At 47.5% G+C, this 24,118-nt stretch overlaps 10 protein-coding genes across 10 annotated transcripts; 6 read left to right on the forward strand and 4 right to left on the reverse strand.

Moving 5' to 3' along the window:
- Window positions 1–1,797: 1,797 nt before the first annotated feature.
- F4822DRAFT_425055 (uncharacterized protein) lies at window positions 1,798–6,363 on the forward strand (the record flags this gene model as incomplete). The annotated part of the gene is made up of 2 exons (XM_051460271.1): window positions 1,798–2,788; window positions 2,843–6,363. The coding sequence occupies 2 exons, from the start codon at window positions 1,798–1,800 to the stop codon at window positions 6,361–6,363; spliced, it is 4,512 nt and encodes a 1,503-aa protein (XP_051317608.1).
- A 1,130-nt stretch (window positions 6,364–7,493) lies between these two features.
- On the forward strand, window positions 7,494–8,950 carry F4822DRAFT_106761 (putative ER-golgi SNARE complex subunit). The gene is made up of 4 exons (XM_051452399.1): window positions 7,494–7,905; window positions 7,980–8,065; window positions 8,127–8,765; window positions 8,841–8,950. Exons 1-4 carry the CDS (start codon window positions 7,690–7,692, stop codon window positions 8,863–8,865), a joined length of 966 nt encoding a protein of 321 aa, XP_051317609.1. The 5' UTR covers window positions 7,494–7,689; the 3' UTR covers window positions 8,866–8,950.
- An 898-nt stretch (window positions 8,951–9,848) lies between these two features.
- Window positions 9,849–11,753, forward strand: F4822DRAFT_388619 (Aldo/keto reductase). The gene is made up of 3 exons (XM_051456906.1): window positions 9,849–10,491; window positions 10,680–11,357; window positions 11,429–11,753. The coding sequence occupies exons 1-3, from the start codon at window positions 10,434–10,436 to the stop codon at window positions 11,665–11,667; spliced, it is 975 nt and encodes a 324-aa protein (XP_051317610.1). The 5' UTR covers window positions 9,849–10,433; the 3' UTR covers window positions 11,668–11,753.
- An 818-nt stretch (window positions 11,754–12,571) lies between these two features.
- Window positions 12,572–12,892, forward strand: F4822DRAFT_441090 (uncharacterized protein; the record flags this gene model as incomplete). Its single annotated transcript, XM_051462826.1, has 1 exon — window positions 12,572–12,892. One exon carries the CDS (start codon window positions 12,572–12,574, stop codon window positions 12,890–12,892), a length of 321 nt encoding a protein of 106 aa, XP_051317611.1.
- Window positions 12,893–14,381: 1,489 nt separating this feature from the next.
- F4822DRAFT_106950 (uncharacterized protein) lies at window positions 14,382–15,629 on the forward strand. The gene is made up of 2 exons (XM_051452402.1): window positions 14,382–15,294; window positions 15,356–15,629. The coding sequence occupies exons 1-2, from the start codon at window positions 14,553–14,555 to the stop codon at window positions 15,472–15,474; spliced, it is 861 nt and encodes a 286-aa protein (XP_051317612.1). The 5' UTR covers window positions 14,382–14,552; the 3' UTR covers window positions 15,475–15,629.
- A 226-nt stretch (window positions 15,630–15,855) lies between these two features.
- On the reverse strand, window positions 15,856–17,214 carry F4822DRAFT_425060 (GroES-like protein; the record flags this gene model as incomplete). Its single annotated transcript, XM_051460272.1, has 4 exons — window positions 15,856–16,158; window positions 16,252–16,669; window positions 16,733–17,100; window positions 17,158–17,214. 4 exons carry the CDS (start codon window positions 17,212–17,214, stop codon window positions 15,856–15,858), a joined length of 1,146 nt encoding a protein of 381 aa, XP_051317613.1.
- Window positions 17,215–18,090: 876 nt separating this feature from the next.
- F4822DRAFT_436050 (NAD(P)-binding protein) lies at window positions 18,091–18,943 on the forward strand (the record flags this gene model as incomplete). Its single annotated transcript, XM_051462266.1, has 2 exons — window positions 18,091–18,213; window positions 18,284–18,943. 2 exons carry the CDS (start codon window positions 18,091–18,093, stop codon window positions 18,941–18,943), a joined length of 783 nt encoding a protein of 260 aa, XP_051317614.1.
- A 132-nt stretch (window positions 18,944–19,075) lies between these two features.
- F4822DRAFT_106876 (alpha/beta-hydrolase) lies at window positions 19,076–21,211 on the reverse strand. The gene is made up of 4 exons (XM_051452401.1): window positions 20,883–21,211; window positions 20,280–20,786; window positions 19,432–20,147; window positions 19,076–19,372 (listed from the first exon to the last, which is right to left on the reverse strand). Exons 2-4 carry the CDS (start codon window positions 20,530–20,532, stop codon window positions 19,208–19,210), a joined length of 1,134 nt encoding a protein of 377 aa, XP_051317615.1. The 5' UTR covers window positions 20,533–20,786; window positions 20,883–21,211; the 3' UTR covers window positions 19,076–19,207.
- F4822DRAFT_106822 (uncharacterized protein) lies at window positions 20,420–21,594 on the reverse strand. The gene is made up of 2 exons (XM_051452400.1): window positions 20,883–21,594; window positions 20,420–20,786 (listed from the first exon to the last, which is right to left on the reverse strand). Exons 1-2 carry the CDS (start codon window positions 20,969–20,971, stop codon window positions 20,546–20,548), a joined length of 330 nt encoding a protein of 109 aa, XP_051317616.1. The 5' UTR covers window positions 20,972–21,594; the 3' UTR covers window positions 20,420–20,545.
- A 365-nt stretch (window positions 21,595–21,959) lies between these two features.
- On the reverse strand, window positions 21,960–22,607 carry F4822DRAFT_425064 (acetyltransferase; the record flags this gene model as incomplete). The annotated part of the gene is made up of 2 exons (XM_051460273.1): window positions 21,960–22,203; window positions 22,327–22,607. The coding sequence occupies 2 exons, from the start codon at window positions 22,605–22,607 to the stop codon at window positions 21,960–21,962; spliced, it is 525 nt and encodes a 174-aa protein (XP_051317617.1).
- Window positions 22,608–24,118: the final 1,511 nt, after the last annotated feature.

Here is a 24,118-nt window from a genome sequence, read left to right on the forward strand (position 1 = left end):
GTATTCATTCCGCTTACTTAGCACTACTACCTTACCTACATACGCGGAGACTCGATGGACTGTTGGTATAGAAACCTGGGAATGTTGTAAGATATTAATAGAATCTTGTCGGTTCTAGAAGAACTCACCGATATTTATCTACATTGATTTGAATTTACATGTTTCAACGATCGCATTTCATCATTATTTTCCTCCCCTTCGTTGAACAATGTCGGCATTGTAACAGGCCACGACAGCCTTCGAAGACACGACATAAAAAGGAGATTAAAGGAATATATACCATCATTCAGGAGATTCCTCTAGGAACATTGATCATTACTAGTATATTCAATGTTAGACCCGCAACGACGTTGACCGCGTCCACACGTGCGAACAGGGGAAACCATCCATCGCGTTAACGATCTTCTTCACTGTCATAAGTTTTATGTTGTATTGCCCGCCTCATTAGGTCGAAGAGGACGAGGTAGAAGAAAAAGAACAAGAGCTATTTCGAATCCAGTTAAACACACCTAAGCCATCCCAGCCGCACAACAGCAAAAAGCAGCATTGAGATTCTCCACAATCATACAACAGAATTTATTATTACGCCCCCAACCTGCAACAGTTTTCCTAGCTGGTTCAAAGATATAAGATCTTTTTTTCAGCCCCCCCCTCTCACTACATATGTAAAGGGAGCTAACTACCTTGTACTATCACCCTTTTCGCTGCTTCAACAGATTTGCCATTATCATTGCTCAAGTCAATTGTCATCTGTTACACCCGGAGGAGCTTACTCCCAGCCCTACAACATTACTTCCACTCCCACTGGAGACTACTGGAGTCCACTGGAGCAGCAGGGGACTGAACTTGTCCCAATATATGACCTGGGTGGTCCTTGTCCTGCCAATCAAGAAAGCCCTGGGGACAGGAGGCGACCCGGGATTATCATCATCAGAGAGCCCTAGACAAGCCAAGAGGGACCCAAGAGAGCCTGACCAACCAGGTCCATCCAGCTTCAGCTCCAGGTACCAGTTAATAAAAATTGGATCCTGCCAACCAACCCATATGGTCCATTAACACCCCCCGTCCCCGTCCCATCCGCCATCTAGCTCACTCATCCCAGCCTTTTCAGGCATCCTGGCAATTTCATTTTCAGATTTCGTCTTCTTGGTTGAGACGCGAACACGTCGTCTTTCATTATACTATCGCTCGTGCTTCGACTTCATCTTTACCACTTCTCCTCTCATCGTGTCGTCGTCGTTGCTAGTCCACCGCTCGCATCTGCCACGACGAGTCCTCGGGCATTCTTACAGTAATCAATAATCAATTCTCACTCTGGAAATACGATCTTCTCTACCTGCTGAGGTACTTTTTTAATCCTCGTCTTTCGCGTCGTCTTGATCATCCTGGACCTGGTCTCGCTCATCTCCGAGACAACGCTTTGTCGTTTCGCGCTTCATATTCGCATCTGAGAATTTCTGCGACGAATTTTTATCTACTCACTATTCGTTCATTCCACGAACCAGCAGCGCCTATACCAAACAGCACCTCCACTCATTCGCCTAATACTCCGCTCTTAGAGGAAGGAGATTGATTGTTTTAACGTAAGCCGGACGACAAGGCCGGAACGGCAGCATTGCAGCGGGCTCTGCATTCAGCACCCGAATCAAGCACTGCTAAACATAATGTCGCGCATTTAATAACCAATAGTAGATTGAATGAATGCAACCTAAGTGACATCCCGGGAATTATCAGGTCTAAACCCTACCAGTCCCAATTGACCGCCGCTCGCGTCAGCGTCAGACTATGACCGTTCCCATGGCTGCTAACAGGGCAACTCCGCCAGCTTTGAATGATTCCAATCCACAAGAAAACAAACCTGCTTCCGGTTTTACTCCGCTGCCACCTATTCGCCGGACATCAACTTTTGATCTGTTATCCAGGAAGAAGCTTACCGGAGACGAAGAAGACAGTGGCCCGTCGCCCGTTGGGTCAGATAACGACCTACCGCCCGTGCCGCCCAAGCCTTCCATGGAAAACGGCGCCAATCTTCAAAATGGCAATGGGTACACACCCAGCCAGGCGCAACAGAGCAATGGCGCAAATTTTCAGCTGAATCAATCTCACAATTTCTCTCAACCACCACCTCAGCAACAGCACCCCGCATTTGCTAATGGTGCGCCTCAAATTCCAAATGGATTTGTGCCTGGCAGAGGCGCCCCTCAGCTTAATGGATTTCAGCAACCGATGTTAATGGGACGAGGTGGTCCTGCAGGACCAATGGGTCAATTTGGCCCAATTCAGGGGCAGCCTGGCGCATTTCCTACGCATAAAAGTCCAGGTCAACCGTTCATCTCTCAAATGGGCGGTAACCCCATTCACAAATTTCCTCCAGGCGGTCAATGGAAGTTGGAAGAGTCTCACCTCTCGGAACCTCTCATTCAACACAAAAACCGTCTAGGCTCAAGTAGCCCCTCGCTGCAACAACAGCAACAACAGCAACAACAGCAGCAGCAGCAGCAGCCGGCGGGCTATAACGCATACGATAAGGAAACGGAAGATCCATTGCCGCCAGCAAAAGGACAGGGTTCATCACAGTCACGGCCGAGGAATAATAGCAATAGCATACCTCCGGTCTCAGCAGAGCGATTTCGTAAGCATAATATCTTTGCTCCTCATGCACCTGAGCAATCCCAAGACTTTCCACAGTCGAATACTGGTCACCCTCTTATCCGAGGCCGGACTAATGACGTTTTAAATCAAGCTGAAGGGAGAAACCGAGATGCTGGTCCTAGCAAAGAGCCGGATGGTAAGTAAGTCTGAAGTAAATGTTGAATTGATATCTAATATGATTGCTTAATAGTTCATGTTGACGAGCACTCAGTATCGAGTGTTACAAGCGAGGAGCAGCCTAATAAGGGCAGGCGAGGTTCAGGATTCTTCGGTTTGACGGGTCGCCGTAATGAAGGATCCCAGCAGAATCCAGAGGACAAACCCTCTTTCTTCGGTGGTGTGGCCAGTCACAACAAGACCCAGCCGAAACAGAAATCTAATCTTAGTAACTCTAAAACTTCGGCATTCGAGCATGATGAGAGCCCGGAACCTGTGTCTATGAGGAAACGGTTATCGGAACTTACGGGTATGATTAAGGGAGTTGGAAACGCAAAGGATGGGGCCGCGAAGGATGACCAACCTGTGAAGCCGAGCTCTGCGTACGCTTCGAGACCGTCGATATCGGGTCCGATGCGATCGCAGACGGGAGGACTCGGACCTCTTTCACCACCTGGACCGATAGGGCCATCTCCGCTCGGGACGCGGGCTAGGAGTAGCAGTGGGCCTCGACCTTTTGATACGCAACACGCCCAAGGTGACGATGAAAAGAAGCATGGAGGATTTTTGGGCGGTCTCTTTAATAAGCAAGGATCCAAGTCGACAGAGCCAAAACAGCCGAATCAACAGACACCGCCACCGGGTCAACGGCCGCCGCAGCAGTTTCCTATGGCTGTCGGTCAGCAATTCCGACCCGGTCAGATGCCTCCTCCCGGACAAGGATTCGCTCCGCATCCGATGTATCCCGGTCAACCTCAAGGTCCTCCAGGTCAACCTGGTTTGCGGCAACCAATGGTGCCCGGTCAACCTGGCCAACCCGGCCAGCTAAATGCTCCAGATAACATACTATCGCCTACATCGCCCCAATTCCTTGGAACTGCTCAAGCAGTAATGATGCGACGACCTTCCGAAATAACCGTTTCTTCCCAGAGTCAACCAGGTGGCACGCCACTAACACCGGCTCAACGACATCAGTTCCCACCTGCGCAACCACGACCGGCAACCGCGCAAGGTGTTAATAATAGAAATGTATCTAAACCCCTCGGAGGAGACGACGACTTTTCGGTATCAGGTGCACTTGGAAGAGACTCGCCTCGACATCGACCGTCTCTGGATCAAGTCGGTTCCTCCGAATCAGCGTTCGCAGCCCGTGCTGCTCCTAGTAGAAAGCCTGTCGGTTCCGGTTTCCAAAAACTGAGCGGAGAACCGAATATCCCATCTCCGATACAAAGATCTACGCCACCACCAGCGAGACCTGGCGATACGTCACCCGATTCCGACCTCGATGAGGACGAAAATAAACCATCCAGCCATTTGCCGTCTGGTCAGCAAAGCCCAACCCTTGGTAAGTTAGGACACGTGCGACAGACGTCTCTCACACCCCCTGGACAATCCCCTCAACTATCACAACCCGGTCAGGTGAACTTCTCATCAACTGTGGGAACTGCACGGCCGATGCCCCCACAAGACCAACAATTATCGACAGGCCAGCCACCTGAAAATCCTCATGGACAATTTGGCATGACTCAATTACATCAGGGCCCGACTAATTTTATTTCTTCTGTAGCCGGACCTAATTCTCAACATCAACATCAACATCAACATCCTTTACGACAGGAACCCCAACCTTGGGGACCTAGTGTTTCCTTTGCTAACCCACCCACTTCAGGATCGCCGCATCACCCGAATTCGCAAGATCTACCGGGGAGGCCATTGGGGAATCCTGCTATACCCCCGGATCAAGACAAGACTATTTCGAAATTCTTTGGACTCGGTCCTCAGCAGGGACGGGTTGTTCAACCCCCGCCAGCTAAGGAGTCGAAGGAAAAGAGCGCTGCTTCAAGGCTTCTTAGTGCATTTAAACGGAGCAGTAAACAATCTGATCCTAACCAGTCGCCTCAGCAAAGGCCCGTGGGTATGAACCAGGTTCCTCCGCACGTGCTACGCGCCCAGCAGTCCGGCGCATCCCTTTCGCAACAAGCGATGATGACACGGCCGCCGATTAGCGGGCCGGCTCCGGCAGGTTCCCTAGGCCCTATGACTGGCCTTCCACCTGGCGCTATAATTGGCCGAGGTAGGGGCGGGCCACCTCCGGGCTATGTCCAGATGCAGATGGTTCCAATGATGAGTGGAGGAGCTGGACGAGGTGGGCCGCCGTTCCAGGTGCATATACAAGGAGGTCGTGGGCAACCCCCTCAACCAATGGCTTTGAAGCCACCAAATATTACACAACAACGTAGGAGATCTACTCAAGGCTTTGAGCCACAATATGCACAGGTTCCTATCCCTCGTGGCTACGAGGCTGTTCACGGGTATGGCAATGCGGGTATGATAGCTCCTTCGCCGTACGATGTTGGACGTCCTAGTCCTCCGCCAAACCAACAGCCACAATACCAGCCCTTTGCACCACCAGGTGTCCCGCTGCAGCAATGGGATCCTCGAATGATACCAATTCCTGGGCAACCAGGCATACAACCGCAGCCTAGCCAGAGACAAAATGAATCTGAATCAAGCACACCATCTGATCAGGGTACTTTCTTGGATATGGCACCTACTCCACCTCTCCGACGGTCACACGAAGACTTCAGATTCGAACGTCAACCGTCCCAGCAACCCATTGGCGCGCTTCCTGTTTCCCAGCCATCTCGAAGCCTGGATATACCCACTCCATCCAGTGCAAACTGGGGCAGTACCCCAGACAGTTCTCGAAGCATACAATCACAGCGAAGACCAGATGGTCCGATGCAACCCCGACCTTTAGATACCAACGTCTCGCCCCCAAGCGATAACTACATACAACAATCTCAACGCCAGCACATCGCCACGGCTTTGAATAATAACAATCATCCACCGGCACTCCAACCCGGACCTATATCGCAAGATAGTCCCACCGTGAACATAATGCCTCACCTCCCATCCAACACACCATCTAGCCACAGCTCCTCCGCAATCCAAGAACCCGAGAGTCGGAACCAAACCCCGCCCGCCGGGCCTAACCGTCTAATGGGCAAAGCAGCCGTCGTCCTTAACGAACCGCCAAGGAACGCATCGCTTAGCCCCGACATCATCGCAAACAGGGCCGCAAGCGTGAGTCCCGAGCCCCCGAACCCATCTCGTCCATCACCATACCACCAAATCTCGAACACAAGTCTAAACATCAACGTCGACCGGGCCAACGACGTAAAACCAGACGGCGAAAGCGACATCTACGACGCCACGCCCCGCAAAGACACCGACAACACCAAATATGCCGGTTCCGAACGCGGGCGTCCCCTCGTCAACGGCGCCGCCGCCGTAGCTACCGGAGCCGGTATAGTCGTAACGGTAGACAGCAGTTCCGACTCTCCGCTCTCGGAACAGGCGCATCCGACGCCGCCGCCGCAGGAGAAGATTGCGATTAACACGGAGCCGGAAGAGAAGATTCTTGTTGATCAGCCGGTGGAATTGGCGGCGGTGCATGATGATGATGATGGTATACCGGTTATGACGGCTACGTCGTACCCCGGACAAGAGTGGAATCCTTATGGGGCGGGGGAGTTTAATGATTGGGATTAATCTGATATATGTTCCCTCTTAACATAGGGACTATTGGATCTTTTTAGATATTACGATGAGAACCTTGGAAAAACAAGTACATCCAGTATTGGACATCGTCATTTAACCAGCCATTTGTTTAATTTTTATTACTTTTTCTTCCGTTAGGTTTTCTCCCTCATGTTCAGCGAAAGGGATGGGATACATATACACATACACACCTACCTACTTATATCATGCTATATGTTTTTGTTATCTTTTTTTTTTTTTTTCTATCTTAACTTTTTTACAATACCTACTTACATACCCTCTTGGCGGAAACTGTTTATTATTATCTGAGTTGGATCTACCAAAAAAAGTTTCCTGTATGTTTGTGTCGATATAAAAATGTTTACATGTCTTGAATATTGTCTACTCAGTATGTAGCCGAGGAATTAGGTAGTGAAATCAGTTTTGGGAGTAGATGGCCCCTAGATAATAGTACGTGATTTTCTGTGGTTGCTTTGTGCTATCTTCAATTTTACAGTTGTGACTTATGCCAGTGTTTCATACTTTAGTAATGAGATTAATGATCTGATGTTGAAGTTTTGTGTATAAGATGTGACGCTGACATACATTGAAATATTGATTGTGAAGAGTGAAGAGTGAAAAAGATACCGAGGCATATCTCAATGTAGCAATAAAATGCGACGGAAATAGTTGCCGAGCCACATGTAATGAGTACGTAAGCCACATTACTTTTCTACGCTACTCTACTCTCAGTCTAGTTGATATGAATGATACTTAGGTACAAATTACTTAAGATTTACACAAGCACAGCCACAACACTACGTCGTCTTGGCCCCCTGTAATTTCCAAGGAACAAACAACTTGGCCTCAGGAGTTTTAAGGCTGAACTGTATTTACTGTTAACCAAATTGCACCAACGCCTTTTGGTCTGAGATAAGACACTCATTTTAACTTCAACTACTTTTACCACTACAGCCTATCTAAGATACCTACAGTTTTACCCTTAACATACCTAGGTACCTATAATTTACAATCCGGCCGTTCTAGATAAGGAAACAATTGTCAATTCTCGTCTAGAACATCTCCGATCCTCGCCAAACTTTCCTTTATCCGGATTTCCCGAATTGTCACTATCGCTGCCGTTTCATCATCCACCGATCTATCTGTCTACTACAACAATCGCCGAAGAATAACGAACCCCTCGTTCTCGCTCCGTACTCCATTCCACGAATTCAGTGTAAATATTGTCGGACAACTCGATCGCGATAGCAAACAGACTCGAAAAGAAAAGAGTGCCACGTCATCATACCTACCAAGCCATCTAGGCAATCCTTCAAGATGGCCGTCGCCTCGATACAAGACCGCACGGCCGAGTTCCGTTCCGTGTTAACACAAGTTCAAAGGCGACAGGCTTCATCCAAAGTTGGCGCTCAGAGAAGATCATTGTTGACGGACTCGCAAAAGGCTGCTGCCAATGGCGACGCGCAACCACATCGAAGATCGGAATTCGCTAGGCGCGCCGCTGAGATAGGGCGCGGGATTGCTGCCACAATGGTATGGTTTTATATCTTATATACTATGTTTAAGCAGGGCATACGCGTATGATCGCTGCTAACACGTCTTCATAGGGGAAATTGGAAAAGTTGGCGCAGTTAGCGAAGCGCAAGACACTATTTGACGACCGACCGATCGAGATAAACGAACTTACCTTCATGTATGGCTCCCCAGATATAAACGGCTTCTTAGTTATGTCGCTAACGTGGATTCCCTCTTAGAATAAAACAGGATCTTTCTTCCCTAAACCAACAGATCGGCGGCTTACAGACATTGACGCGACAACAACACCCGAAAGCGGATCAAGAGGGCGAACACAATAAGAATATTGTCTTGATGTTGCAAGGAAAGCTTAGCGATGTGGGTGCCAATTTCAAGGACGTACTCGAAGTACGAACCAAGAACATCCAGGCATCGCGATCACGCACCGAAAACTTCATTTCTTCCGTCTCGCAACATGCATCAACTTCTACACTCCAACAGTCCGCATCCCCATTATATGGAACACCGAATCGAGGTACACCATCGCCGGGCGCGGATTTATTATCGCTAAATCCGGTGGGTGACCAGCAGATGTTGATGATGGAGGAAGCGGCGCCACAGAATTCCTACATACAACAGCGAGGCGAGGCGATTGAGGCAATAGAGAAAACCATTGGCGAGTTAGGATCTATCTTTGGACAATTGGCGCAGATGGTATCAGAGCAGAGCGAGATGATTCAGCGTATTGACGCAAACACCGAGGATGTGGTCGATAACGTACAAGGCGCCCAACGCGAGTTGCTGAAGTATTGGTCGAGAGTTTCGAGTAACCGATGGTTAATCGCCCAGATGTTCGGTGTACTAATGATATTCTTCTTGTATGTTCACTTTCTCCTTCACTTTTCCACATTCCACCTACCCTTATACAAGCCAACTTGACTAACATTGTATAGGTTATGGGTCCTGATCGCGGGTTAAAACCGACGAGGTCAAACGACGAGATGAAATCTATAGTAGCGACGCTGGTGTACTACTACTACAATTACTATTCCCTCTATTCTTCACTTTGTACATTATTACCCTGCTTTGCCCCCTCTGGTTACGGGACCTCTAGTAGTTGGGGCTTTCACGCATATAAGATTTTGTAATGGCATGCATGGCTTGGCGGAAAAGACCTCGCATAACGTATACCGCACGAATTAAGAAGAGATATAATTTTGGCTCATGCCACAATCGTGTATTGACATTTGTATTGAATTGCCTAGTTATGGGAAATTGCTTTGGTTACTTGGTTCATGGCTGGATCTAGAATCTTGGTAGTTTGACGTCTTGGAGTCTTAGATAGACATCAACAAGTTTACCAATTTGATTGTCTAGAAAATACAGGAAATATCTTCAGTGTTTATTTTCTTGCATTTATTTCTTGTTGACTGAGGGACGATATTCTATCCCACCTATTTCCTGCGCATATGCGTAGGCGTAGATCCGCTACAAAGCCGCTACTAGGTACATGTATCTCGGTCTTAGATCGAACCGAGTCCCCTATAATTTAGGGACAACGTTCACAAAAAAAACTCCTAGAAACTTACCACAAAAAATCATATGTAATAAAACTAAAGGACAATTATAAAAAAAAATAAAGCACAATCCATCTATCCCTTGAAACCATAGCCACCCTCTCAATTCTATTTGGTATAGGTTTGTATTTAAATGTAGAAACATCCATGGGTATACGGAATGGCGGGGTATTCCACGGCGGTGGTCCACATGCGAAATTGATGTACCTGAAATCGCGTCATCCCGAATAGAATCGTCGAGATTTCCACCACTAACGAGGCTCGGGGACCGAGTGCCCGACTAATCACTCACTAAATACCTACCTAGGTATGGTGGGGTTATGCGTGCAGGGTGTTCTAGTAAGATCAGGACACTTTTACCATGGTATTCAGCTTGAAGTGCATGAGGAGGGATGTATAGACGTATAGATTTATACTCTTGTAAGTGTACCTAGTTGTTCTAACTGTGGTGATGACGGTAACAACTTGTAGGTACAGGAGGGGAATAAAAAGCAATAAAGACAACTATAACATTCGCTAGCTAGTCCTTTACCCGGCTATCGCCATCGTCTCCCCCACCTCTTTTTCCTCAACACACATTCTACAGCAGGTGTGTGGTAGTACTGCTCTCTCCTACATACAGTAAATACTCCGATACTCAAGCCGCTCCCGCGTGCCATCCTAGCAACGTACTAGAGACATCTTCAAGCCAAGAAGTCCGGTACTAATAGAGGTAGGTACATAGTAGGTGGGTAGAGATAGGTCTATCCATGTTACCTTGCGATATAGTCCCTTTATTAGTCTATTCAAGCTCGCTACCTATTTTGCCGGATGTGTCACAATAAATAGTATCTCTCAACTGACGTGAAATACCACTTTGGTCCTCTCTTCTTTATCCAAGAACGCTTCAGTTAAGACATACAGATCTAATCTGAGAGCAATTCGCCTTACTACACAAACTCGAACGATTGTTAGCGGACGATACTCACGATGGCTCCCACTTCCTTCAAGCTAAATACCGGCCAGGAAATCCCCGCTGTCGGTTTTGGTACGTATACTTCCCAGCGCAATCTTCCTTTCCATCTTTCTATGCGACACTTCGATGAATACACTTCTTTCCACATCATAAACCCTCAAAGCACTATATCGGAATACAAAACGGCATTACTCATGGAATGCGCATATAATCTTCCATACAAATACACAGTTACTAACACCCAATCCCCCAAAATATAGGAACATGGCAAGCAGCCCCCGGCACAACCACAACAGCCGTCACAAACGCCATTAAATTCGGCTACAAGCTAATAGACGCGGCCTACTGCTACGGCAACGAAGACGAAGTAGGCGCAGGCTTAAAAGCCGCCTTCGACGCCGGGTACGCCAAGCGCGAAGACATATTTGTCATGACCAAGCTCTGGAACACATACAGCAGCCGCGCCGAACTCGGATTAGAGAAATCGCTCAAGGCATTGGGATTAGAGTATATCGATTTGTTTCTTGTGCACTGGCCTGTCGGTATGAATCCCAATGGTAACGATGACCGGTTCCCGAAGTTACCGGATGGAAGTCGGGATATCGTGTGGGAACATGATCATGTGGCGACTTGGAAATCGCTGGAGAAGTTGCTAGAGACGGGCAAGGTTAGGGGCATTGGTGTTTGCAATTATAGTAAACCGTATTTGGAGCAGTTGCTTGCTAAGTCGGATGTTGTGCCCGCGATTAATCAGATTGAGAATTCGCCTGCGCTGCCGCAGCAGGAGGTTGTGGATCTTTGTAAAGAGAAGGGTATTCATATCGTTGCGTATAGTCCGTTGGGTAGTACGGGAGGACCGTTGCTGAAGGCGGATGCTGTGACTAAGGTTGCGGAGAGGAAGGGTGTTAGTCCCGGGACTGTGCTTTTGAGTTATCATGGTAAGTTCTTTTTCTATTCTTCCTTAGTTAGTATAAGCACTGAATAATGTTCTAACAAATTTCGATAATAGTCGCCAGAGGCTCAACCGTCTTAGCCAAGTCCACCACGGAATCACGCATCAAAGCCAACCTCGAAATCATCGACCTCGACGCAGAGGATCTCAAGATTCTACAGGAATACTCGGACGCCTTGGTTAAGGAGGGGAAGACTCAGCGATATGTATACCCGCCGTTTGGCATCAACTTTGGCTTCCCGGATAGGAACATTGGAAGGAGTATTGCGAATGGGTATACGCCGGAAAGCTCTTGAGCGGTTCGGGAGAGGATTGCGTTGAGGTAGCTATGCCTACCTTTTGAGAATTAGAAGAATGAATTTAATAGATTTATTATCTTTCACCCCCTTGCTTCGTTTTTAAACCGCCATTCGTTATGAAGGAGGGAAGTTGAGTAAATGGGAGAAGTGCGCAATCCGAACGGTTTAAGACCGAGACTCAACATAACAAACTTTCGACCTAAGCTAGAAATGATTAAATTCTACGTACCTAGGTATCTAAGGACGCTTGCCCCTTCGTTCGAAACCTTTCTCGCTTTCTTTTCAATCTCCACACCAAAAACACCACCAAGCTCGCGCAATTCCGCCCCCAAAAACAGAGGGTGACCGGATGGGGGCCAGAAAGCATCACCGCAAAGCTAACCAACCATGCCACTTCAATAAATAGTTAGGCACCTATGAAACATGTCCACGGATCGAATAAATTACCTAAAAACTCAGGATTGACGATACCGTCCCAGCTAATCAGTACCACAGGTCACCATCACCCGAACTCCAATACGGCACCGGGAAACGGCTAGACACGCGATGTTGTCGCTACCATACCTAATTATCATGTATCATATAGGACTACTTTGGAGGCGGTGCTCGACAGACAAAGATTGAAGGAAATGTCAACTTCATCGGGCGGCTCTTAGGACCAAGGGGGCGCAGTCTTGTCGGGATGTACACAGAGTCCGGCGCCAACATAGCAACGGTTCCGTTAAAGACGGCAGGGGTTGAGACCGCGTGCATAGCTCAGGCCGGAATGAAAATAGTAATAACCAGGACGAGTTTCTTCACTGCCTCATTCCGGCAGATACAGGAGCTAGTGCCGACGAGGCTCAAGAAGTTACCAACGTGGTCATCGGGACTGTAACTACTACTCCGAGGCATGCTAAACATGCTAACGAGCGAAAAACGGCAACAACTGTGCGACCTCGCTGTGGCGAACTGGACCTTTGGCGAGGATGGAGATCATAGTAGGCGTGTCTATACTACTTTTGATAACCCTGTAGCACCTGGTATTATTTGTCACGCTTATAACAGCGCTGGTCACATCGCACATGATTGCCCTAATAGGCATACCGGCGCCGTAGACGAGGCGAATAGGAGAAAGGTTATTCAAGATTCTCTAGATCGCACGTATGCTGAGTTTGTCGTTGGGATTCGATGCAATGCAATGCGAAAGCTCCTTGATATTGCTTCCGATATTCTGAGATAGCATGGGTAATACTAACTTCAAACTACATTTGAATTTGAAATGATGCTACAGTGTACTATAAACCCTCGGCTTATTGAAAAATGTGAATTAATTGATATTATTTTTGTTGTGGCGGTTGAAGCTTTTGTCAGTACGATTCCGTGATCGCATCGCCCCTATTTTCTGTGTCACGATAGAGGCTATGATAGAAATGGTACCATATGAAAAGAACACGAATTCCAAAAATTCTATGTGTTCCAACTGTTTAGCGCGTACTCTTCATATACCTGTAGTTATTCTAGTACTAAAAATGCCTGGAGTTCCTTATACATTGATTCGATGAACTTGCGTGCACTTGGATACTCAGGTCTATCTCCTCGTCGAACTCAAGTAGACTGAAGTGTGGCTGTTCAGTGGAAAACGCGTATTCCGAATAATCAGAGGCGCAGAGAAAATATTTGCAAGAATATCTCTTGGCAGGGAATATGTTTATCGGTTCGTTGAAGGTTAGGCATTCCGACTCTACGAGATGACCTCGAGGACTATAGCAAAGCCCTTGGCCGTGTCTCTTTTCTCTTCCCGGATACTCCAACTATAATCGTAAGCCGAGCTCTAGTACCCGATTTAAAAACAAATGCGCCAAATGCGCCTACTCAAGAATTCGTATTGATTTGGTACTTGTTGTATATGGGTTTTGTCACCCCTGGTGTTGGGGGCCATTTTCGTATAGACCGAATCCGAAACCGAAGCGTATGTATATCCTATTATGGATAATCCGCTGTACACTAGAACTGATTTCCTATTGATGATAAAGTTTATTGTTTCTTTCTAACTAATACCTAAGTAAGTAGGTATATACGGTGATCTCGAAGCGTGTGGATAGAAGATACTCCTCCTCTCTTGCGGCTCCTTTTGAATGACCCGCCACTGCGAAAGCGACTAAGTGGCGATTTCAAATATGCCCAAGGCTGTATCAACTGTTAGGACTAAACTACGAATGAAATTTAGTTGTTTTGACTCATCTATGTAATGCTGCCCCGGACTCCGTCACGGTATTTGTCACGGTCCCAGCCAACGCAGCTACGTGGATGATGTACGTCGGCAATAACAGCGGATCCGAGATTCATCTATTTACCTATTCGAGCTATTTAAAAAAGCGACATGGCTATAGAAATGGATTTCCAAATCGTTCTATGGGTTACTTAAATTTTCTTGGAGGATCCGTAGATCGTTAGCACTAGCCGGGATCCTATAGAATTCCAACGGGTCAGATGTGAAAACACACACCTGCCAAGAGCTGAAGCCTCGATTCATCGGGTTCCGTCCGTCTCCGCCTGACCCGATCTCTAGCAAAAAGAGACAAGCTTTGTCTCCGACCGCCCCCAATCCGCCCATCCACCTGTAGTAGGGCTGAATATACCTATTATGATGCAAACGGGGCTGAGTTTCCGCAACCACGTAACACGACCACGCGAGATGTCGGGGTGTGAGGAGACCCGATGGGGTACGATAAAGCTTGGCGATGGGATGCGATCTGATATAAATGAGATGTAGATGTGCGACGTAGAGATGGTATAGGAGTTTATTGCCCATCAATAAGCACCTATCTTAACTACCCAATACACATACCTACATACCTACACACCTATCAACTATACCATTCATCAATCAAAATCTCACAATGCCTATCAAAGAAACCTTCGACTTCGACGCCGACGAGTACCGTCAACAAGTCAGGGGCTACTCGACCGCAAAACTCCAACACGACGAAACCGCCCTAACCCGCAAAATGCTAACCGGCAGCGTCGCGGTCGGCGCCGGCGTAGGCGGTGCCTACTTCACGGGCGGTCTTACACTACTCCTATCCGGGTACAAGACCCGAAGCATGTACGTCTCCAACCAAAAACACAATATCATCCAAGCGGAACTCACGCGCCGCAACGTCGGGCTCCACGATATCGATGCGAAAGACGTCGCTATTGGCTACACGATTGGAGCAGCGGCCGCGGTTGTCGGGGCTGAGATTGGTGATTTCACGGAGGCGGTTACGAATACAGAGGCTATGGGCTCGCATTTACCGTCCGGCGCGAATGAGAGTACAGGTTTAACTGTCGATCCGAAGACCGCGCTTGAAGGTGTTGGTGGGCAATTTGATCAGCTCACGGAGCACCTATCGGGTGGGAATGCGGCAGATGTAGCTGCTACTGTTGCTGCGAGTGATGCTACCGCGTACCACGCTGGTATGGTGCAAGCGCAGATTCTCGAAGAACATGTTGGGAATGAAGCGACAGAGGCTACGCTCCTGGCTCTTACTACGCAGCCTGAGAAACCGAGTTCGGGGTGCAGACGTAGTCGTATTCCTATAAGGGCGTTGATGTGTAATGAGTGTAGTCATTTTATGGAGAATGGTGAACATTATTGGCGTAAGTTCCTTCTCCTGGATACACATGATATAATGTGAGATATGAGCTAACTTAGATGCAGATTGTTGCAGGTGCGGTGGTGATAACTACGATATCTGCCTGAAGTGCGGAGCCAAGGGTGTGACCTGTAACGACATGAGCCACAGATTGAAGAAATACGTGGTAGCCTTGGTGAAATAAACCTTTTGAGGATATTTCTTATTGATTACCTGGACACTTACGACGGCGTTGGCGGTGGAATGATTCCCGAGTTGCAGCGAAGGGAGTTATTGGCTTAGACGAAGAATGTGTCATTCATTAGAATATGTTTTTTTAATCCTGCTATTTTCTTTTCTTCTTATTTCTTTTGTTTACACCATTCTTAACGACTACGACACACAAAATGGCGATGGAGGAAAGGGGTACGGAAACGTCGAGATCACGATCCCTTGAACTAGGACACCCAACATGCCCAGACAGATTCAATTTTTCATAAATCGATAGACTTCATATGTTACATACCTATTTTCACATAACAATCCACCAAACAGCTCTCGGATTTACCCCCAAAGGGAATTGTGACTATTCTGCCATATCTACCATGACCTTGATGACTAAGTCTCCCTTTTCGTCTTTAACTTTGGCTGCCGTATCAAACGCGGGTGGTATATTGTTGAGGCCTTGGAATCGATGGGTAACAAGTTTTCGCACGTCGGGTAGTAATTGATTTCCGCTAGCAAGAAGCTCAATCGCAGTGCGGTATGTGTTGGCGTATCGGAAAACTCCGACGAGATCGACCTCCTTGAGAGATGCGGCCATAACGGGTAGTGTCTGTACCGGCATCCCCATACCTATGATCATTATCTTTCCACCTGGTTGTGTGGCCTATTATTCTATCAGTCGTGTCTTAAAAAGACAGAAAGCGCGAAAAGAATAAAATAAAAATAAAGAGTAAGTATGGAAAAGGGGGGTCGTTACATATATAGCTGTCTGCATGCAGGATTCAACACCCGTACACTCGAATGTCACGGCGGATTCACCAATAACCTCGCCACTCTTCGCTTTTAATGCCTTTAGTTTTTCGGCTAGGTCCTGCGCGTATGCTAGTTTATCCTCGACAGTTTCCGGTCTTGGGTTGGCGATAGGAACAGTAAGTCCGGCGTCAGCAAATCCGTTATCGACAGCGAATTTAACACGATCCTCGAGAATATCCGCGATGATCACATTCTTGGCACCGGATACCTTGCTTACGGCTGCGCATAATAGACCCACTGCTCCGGCGCCGAGAACCAACACCGTGGATCCGGATTTCAGACCTGCACGATCCCGGGCGTGCATTGCGACTGATAGAGGTTCTACAAGAGCTCCATGCTCTAGGGATAGAGTATCTGGTAACCTACACCCACTTCATTAGATTCCCGAGTGAATAAAAACGAGGTAGAATGGGAGAATTGCTAACTTATGACACCACCTAGCCGGGTGATTTATCCTCTCCTGCAACGTACCCTGCGCATGTGGGAAGGCCTTTGCGGAACTTCGGAAGCTCATACCGCGGCAGATGTTGTAGCGGCCTTCACGACATAATTCACATGTCTCACAGGGTAAGCCAACCTCAAGTGCGACGCGGTCGCCAACTTTAAGTGATGATGAGGAACCGGTAGCAACGACGACACCGGCTGATTCGTGACCTAGGGTTATCGGTTCCCGCACCTTGATCGGACCATTCTGAAAATGCCGAAAGTAATGTAAGTCGGAGCCGCAGAGACCCGTCATTTGTACGGCTACTTGCACTTCATCCGGGGCGGGATCGGATAGCTGCCGTGTCTCCTATTTGATTATACAGGTGGTTAATAAAGAGAAATCCATCGTACTATGGCAACTTACAACTTGGAGGTCCCTAGCCCCATGAAGGACGGATGCTTTCACTTCAGTGCCACTCATGATGATTTCAGTTGATGGTTCCGGCGTTGTCTTCTGTCTTGTGCAATTATTACTGGAAGTACCCAGGTCAGCTCATTCAGCAGCAATAATATGAGTGTGAATCATTCGGAAGTAGTATCAGCATTGGAATAATTATGTAAACGTTTATTACTACCTCGTTCTTCACCTGAGCTTCAGTTAACCTAGTGTCGGCATTCTCGTATGCATCGCTGGATTGTACAGTACCTACCTGAATTGCGGGCACCAACCGATTCCACATGTGCTATAGTTACTCCTTAACGCTGGAACTACCTAAGATTACCTGCAGATAGTAAGTTTTTACAGCGACCAATATGCGCCATCTGTCCACTGTGGGGGAAGCTTTCGTAGTAAAATCCGGCGAAGTATGCTAAACTCGGTAGAAATAGCTGTTTATGGCCGATCTGGTTCGTGGGTAAATATTCCTACCCCAAATTCCGTCTCCATTTACCCCGCTATGTACGCTATGAGGGGGGAATCTTAGGGGCCGAGTTATCACCGACTAAGGCATCATGGGACTAGCAGCAAAGTCTTTGACAGGTTCCTTCGAAGTCTATCGTATTTTTTACTTTACCCCCCACGCCTTGTTAAAGTTATATCTAGCCGTGTTGACGTAGGTGGAGGTTGAAGATGTTACTCCGAATACGGAATGGAGAAAGACGTAATTGTACGATGCGATAGAGGGGTAATTAAGCCACCGAAAGCCACCCAGGTAAGTAAGTTAAGTTAATTGTGAAGCTTGAGCTTTGACTAGGCGCGAGCTCTAGCGGTAGCAAGATATACGTAGTAGGAAGTAGTGGAATTATACCTTCCACCCTGACTTACAACATAATCAAGATCGATCAACTCCAAGAAAATATGGCAAATCCGTTATTCTCGCTCGAGGGCGAGACAGCCCTGATAACTGGTGGTACGAGGGGCATTGGTCAAGCTGTAGCCGTTGGATTAGCGGAAGCGGGTGCCGATATAATACTAATCCAGGTATGACCCCTATGCTGCTCATGACAAGAGAATTACTTGTATCCAGGAGTAGAATTAAACCTGAACATAGCGATCCGAAGCATCAGTCGAAACCAAAAACGCTGTCGAGGCTCTCGGTCGAAATGTACACGTTTACACCGCAGATCTCTCCAATAAAGATGATGTAGAAGGCTTGGTGCCACGAATCCTAGCAGACGGACACACGATACGAATTCTAGTAAATTGCGCCGGAATTCAGATACGACATGCACCTGAAGTCTTCCCTGGCGCCGATTTCCGAGCTGTTCTAAATGTGAACTTGGACGCTGTATTTACATTATGTCGAGAAGCGGGAGCGCATATGTTATCCCTCGAACCCTCCGAAACGACGGGTCGTCGGGGTAGCATAATCAATTTCGCGAGTCTACTATCGTTCCAAGGAGGTTTGAATGTGCCCGCATATGCAGCAAGTAAAGGCGCGGTGACCCAATTGACCAAGTCTTTTGCAAACTCGTGGGCTAAGAGAGGTGTCAATGTGAACGCTATCGCTCCGGGTTATATTGCGACGGAAATGAACACGGCTTTAATCAATGATGAGGCAAGAGCTGCAAGTATAAGCGAGCGCATTCCGGCTGGACGGTGGGGGAACCCCGATGATTTTAAGGGAACCTCCGTGTTCCTAGCAAGCAAGGCGAGTGACTATGTCAGCGGACATACGTTGGTTGTTGATGGTGGGTGGATGGGCCGGTAATGGAGAATTGAACCGGGGAAAATAGTAATAATAAGGAACAATGGATTGGTGGGCGCAAACTATGGGAACTGCTTACTATAAACACGAGCATTTGTACGACTTTAAGGTAGCTTGTGCCTATTGAGACCAACTACTTCGTGTGTTCTTGAGTACCTAGTGGAAAACCTATAATCGTCGCTTGGGATTCAGACGAGGTATAAATACAGATAAATCAAATAAACCAAACCAGCTCAATTCAACGTAATACGTTAAAACATGTAAACATCACTTCGTAGACGCCATAACCTGTTCCATCCAGGGGTATACAGACGAATTCGCCATAGGATATCCCATATGCAATGCACCCGTAAAGAACCTCGCCTCCTTTGGTGACCCGTATTCAAACAATAGCATCGAATCTTCGATTGGCATGAGGCCGTCGTGCGTACCCTATAGAACTCGCTGTCAGTATATGTTATCAGTATAAAAGAAAAGGGGTAGGAACATACATTCACAAGGAGCAACCTCGTGCTCGGCTGCGCCAATATCCCCGTTTCAAGCAAAGAAAACCTCCTCTGCGCATCCTCAAGATAGGTCTTTACATCAGTCCCATACCCATGCTTCATCGCCAACGCCGGGGTCAATTGAAAAGGGTACTCATGTCCATCGGCCTTCGCCAACCACTCCTTATCAAAGAAATGATGCGTACCCGCACCATGCGCCACAACTCCTAGTAATTTCTCTCGGTGTGTATGTGCTGCACGCACAGCGTAGTATCCACCACTGCTAAGCCCCCAACACAGGACACGCGCGAGATCAAAACGGCCATCTGCCGCCATCCAAGCGAACACACTATCAAGAACGCGATCAGGGGACGACGGGTCAAACGGATCAGCCGGACTATCCGCCGTCCCGGGGATTTCAAAAATAATAGCAGCCCACCCACGCGCAAGAAACTCATCACTACGCGTGGTATTATCAGGGCGATACCCATCAAGCCCCGTCAACAAAATAACAGCCGGAAACTTCCCCTGGCCATTCCTCCCATCATTCGAGGGCGGAACACGCACATACGTCGGAATAGAAGTACGATCGCGACCCTTAGCAAACGTATGCGGGATATCAACCTCCTCCAACGGCGACGGCTTCCAAAGCGCACCAGCTTTGGCATATATACTCTTCTGCAACTCCCAAGCCTCCCACTTCGGGCCATCGCTAACCTGGGGAAACGCCGTAATATACGGAAACCGCGCAATCCTAAGCAGACAAGCAGCGCGTAAATACAACTCCGAAGCCTTGTTTCTTCCACTGTCACTCCCCAACGCAACCGCGTCGTCGCCGAGCTTTTCTAGTTGGCGGGAGGCGGGGATGAAGGCGCGTGTGTACGCGGCTGATGTCCCGTCGTTAATGTCACCTGCGATTAGATCCTGGAATACGGGCTCGAAATCGGTGAATGCGCCGTCGTGGAATGGGTATACGGACCGTCGACATGGTTCGCGCCACTTGGTTTCCCAGAGGGCGCGGATGCTGGCGTGGTGTTGCATTACGCGCTCGAATGTTGAGACGCCCATTTGCCATTGCTTGGGCGCGGGGCGGGCGTCTGGGGCCATCTTTGGGGAGGGGTTAGGCGAAGTTGGAGGATGTGGTGGAGCTAAAACTCGAGCTGGCGGATCGCGTGGTTAGTGGCTCGTCGATGAGCGTGAAGCTGTTGCTGGTTTGTGAGTCGTCGTCGAAGTCGATGGCGGTGTAGTCTTGGTGGTGAGGTTGTTGTTGGCGCGAGCCTAGGCGGGAGAGGTGGATGCGGCCGTTGCGCTTCCGGACTACGACTCTGCGGGTTGTGTACCAGTCTTTTTTCTCACGGATTCTGTTGTTATTTGTTAGACTATCTCACTCTCAATTGGTCTTTATAACTGCAACTTGCTATTCTTGGCAACTTCGCAATTATAAAAAAAATACTTACTCTCGCTGAAGCAATGCTATATTAGCTCTGATCAAGGCGTTGCGGAGATCCTGATCAACGGCCTCGTTTGCGTTGCTTTTGTAAGCCATTTCTTGAATAGGGAGGGGTAGGTGGGCGCGATGTTTCGTAATACCGAGCTGTCCGTGTTTGGGGATGTCCGTATGCAAGCTCGGTCCTCGCGTGTTCCAACCAAATAGCTAAGTATCTAATGAGAACCAATGCCGGTTTCGTATACAGTTAGTAATGCAAGTGTCGTATACCGTATGTTAGTAGTACAAATAAGGGCGAATAGCGAAGTGTATTGTTAATACTAAGTCTCAGACCTTGGTCCTCTTCAGAACGGGAGTGAGACGGGGATGTTTTATATTCGTATGTCTTGAGTTATAGCTATGCCGAATGTATGACAATTAGAGAAACCCCGGGAATGGATATCCACCTATGAATTTCGTTAATTGCAGCTGAATATTGAGGGGTAGGCTTGTGATGTTATTCCTACAGCCAGTCATGTCTGAGTAAGCCTCGCCTTACTTTGTATGAAAGCAATGAATGCATCGCAGTAAGACGCCAAGCTTAGTACGGATTGGCCCAGGAGTATTTCACATCTCCGAACTCCTCAATGCGAGGGGTTGTCACAATGTCCAACCAGCTCACTACCGGACCACCTACCAACCCGAAATAGAAGGCAATATTGGAGCTTAGTACGAAGTGGTCCGGTTAAATCCCCGTCTACTAAGCTTCGTAATGAAGTGACGAAATCGAAGTATGCTGTTGGAGGCCATCTTCACATGTTTTCTTTCACATGCCTTTCTGATACTTTAGACTCTATACTCTATATCCCGTAGCAAACAGTCCTCTCGCAAGGTAAGAATATTCGTCTGTCAGTACTCATGCCCGAACTCTATTATATAATGTGTATGTCCCATCCCTTTCGTGACTCCTTGGCTTCTGTCAGAGAAGCTCAACTTCATTAACCTAGATCTTCGGCTCTATCAAGTTCCCGGGGTCAGCCGAGGTACCGAAAAGCACGTGTGCATAGGTATATGTGCGTGTTTTATATGGTGAACCTCCCCTCTCCTCTCACTGGGCCTTACTTTTATCGCTATTATAGTAATGGGCCATTTCAAGCCCAGCTCTTCGGAATCCACATTTTACGTAGAACCCTTCGTTCGCTTCGCTGCAGTCGAGGATTGTCTTGTAGCAGCCGACCTTCTCGGCAATGAAATCGAGGGCTTGGATAAGGCGGAGACCGAGTTTCTTGCCTTGTTGATCTTTCGCGACGGCGATATCTTCGATGTGACCGACTAGGCCAAGATTATGGATGCTATTTGGGGGCCGTTATGTCAGCAATGATATTCCTCATCGTGTTGACGCTGACTCGCATGAAGAATGTTTCGAATCCAGTGTGATTCGCTCCCAATGCCATTTTCTTAAGGGAATCTCTTACAATTTCCTCTCTACGAGCAGGGCTCCAGTTCCTACGATCTTTCCCGTTGCCGTGTCTTCAATGACAAGTACATAAGATGTTTCTTGCGATGACATCCAATTGTATCTCTCGGCAAATTGCTCTTTGCTAATCTCACCAACGGTCGTTAAAACACGTAGGCAATCGAGGAAACCGGCTTCATAGTCGGACAATCGTAGCGAGCGAGCGGTGTAGCCTTCTGGAAGAGCAGCCGCGACAGTAGGAGAGATGAGGTCGGACGAAAAGAGGCCTTGTTCCGCCATTGGGATATGTGTTAACATGATGCAAAATTAATGAAGGTATCGTATCAATCGTAGTTAGGGGAAAGCGAATTTAACCAATTCCGATTCCAATTCCACGGAAGTGCGTAATATGTCTAGGTCACCTAAGAGTAGAGTAGATCGGTAATGAAGAGGGTAGATAATGATAGTTGAATTGATCTGTCAGCGGAATGAGGAATGATAAATGAAGAATGAGATAGGTCAGCTGTCGCAGCACAAAAGATGACCACTCTATCCCTTTTCTAGTCTTATAAATTGGTTGTTGGAAATATTATCGTCGTTAAACAAGAAACATGTAAAAATACGAAGAAGAGCTCGAATCAGAAATTGGATCGCTAGAGATCTGGGCTGAGCCTTGGAAATTCCCTCTTAGGACCCCTGATACCCTTAAGGTTACCATGAGGTACCTTGTAATCCCCTGTATATCCCTAAATTTTCAGGTGCTTAGCCTCAATTGATTGGTTCCGACCCTTGTCAAGCACCCAACGATAGCCGGCTGGGCTGCTGCATAGCCTGCATAGAGCTGAACAGCCGGGACTTCGTAAAAGCTTGAAGGCAACTAAGAATAGAACTTTAACGAATTTTAGCTTCTCGATGTATTGTTTGGTACTTGCCTCGGTACCTTGGCTGTTTGGTTACTGGGTTCGACAATGAAAATTCCAACCATTTTCGCAGCTGACATCATATTGACTTTGAGGCTTATGAACTTAATCTTGCATAGGCTTTTTGAGTTGAATTGGTACCTAAGTACGTAAAAAGAGAGGCTAGAACGATTCAACAAATCATACTCGTTGTTTGGATTGTCCATTTCTTTCTTCTTTCTAACCCCAGCAACCCTCCATTATTATTATTATTATTATTATTTCTTCCTCAATCCTACATTCTTCCCAATTGACTCGTCAACCTTCCACCCAACTAAACATCATGGTTCTGGACCGTGGACATACCACTAACAATATGTGGTAGAATGCAAATGAAGCGGCATTTCGTGACTTATTCAATTTGTATTAAACTACTGATTAATTACAGGCAAATGACTGAACCTGACTCGCTAGTGAATGCTACCTTTAAGATGACGTGGACATTGCCCTGGTTCGATGTTCCTGCATCACACCTTTCTCCCAAGTATCCAGGATAGGATGCGTACCTACATTGGTTGCCGCAGACCTCGGGAACCAACCGGGTTGATGGGCGGAAGAAGTGAACGTGGAAATCGTCTAAGATGCAGACACGTTTCCATGTGCTCTTATCGTTGAGTCCATCTCGGCGTCTTCGTCATATCGGAGAAATCAATTGGGAACAGTTGTTCTCTACTACTTTTATATTAGCGCTAAACTATAGGGAACTAAACTTCGCTAGCTAGGCTAGTTTAGTGACGACAGTGGGACGTGGCCAATGACATCTAGACCCAAGCGGTAGAACAGGCTTTCCGTCCGGTCCATTATCCCCGCGTTACTATCACATGTAAGTTTACGCTAACGAGCTTAACACTG

Source organism: Hypoxylon trugodes (assembly GCF_022578975.1).
Source record: "Hypoxylon trugodes strain CBS 135444 unplaced genomic scaffold F4822scaffold_2, whole genome shotgun sequence".
NCBI lineage: Eukaryota > Fungi > Ascomycota > Sordariomycetes > Xylariales > Hypoxylaceae > Hypoxylon > Hypoxylon trugodes.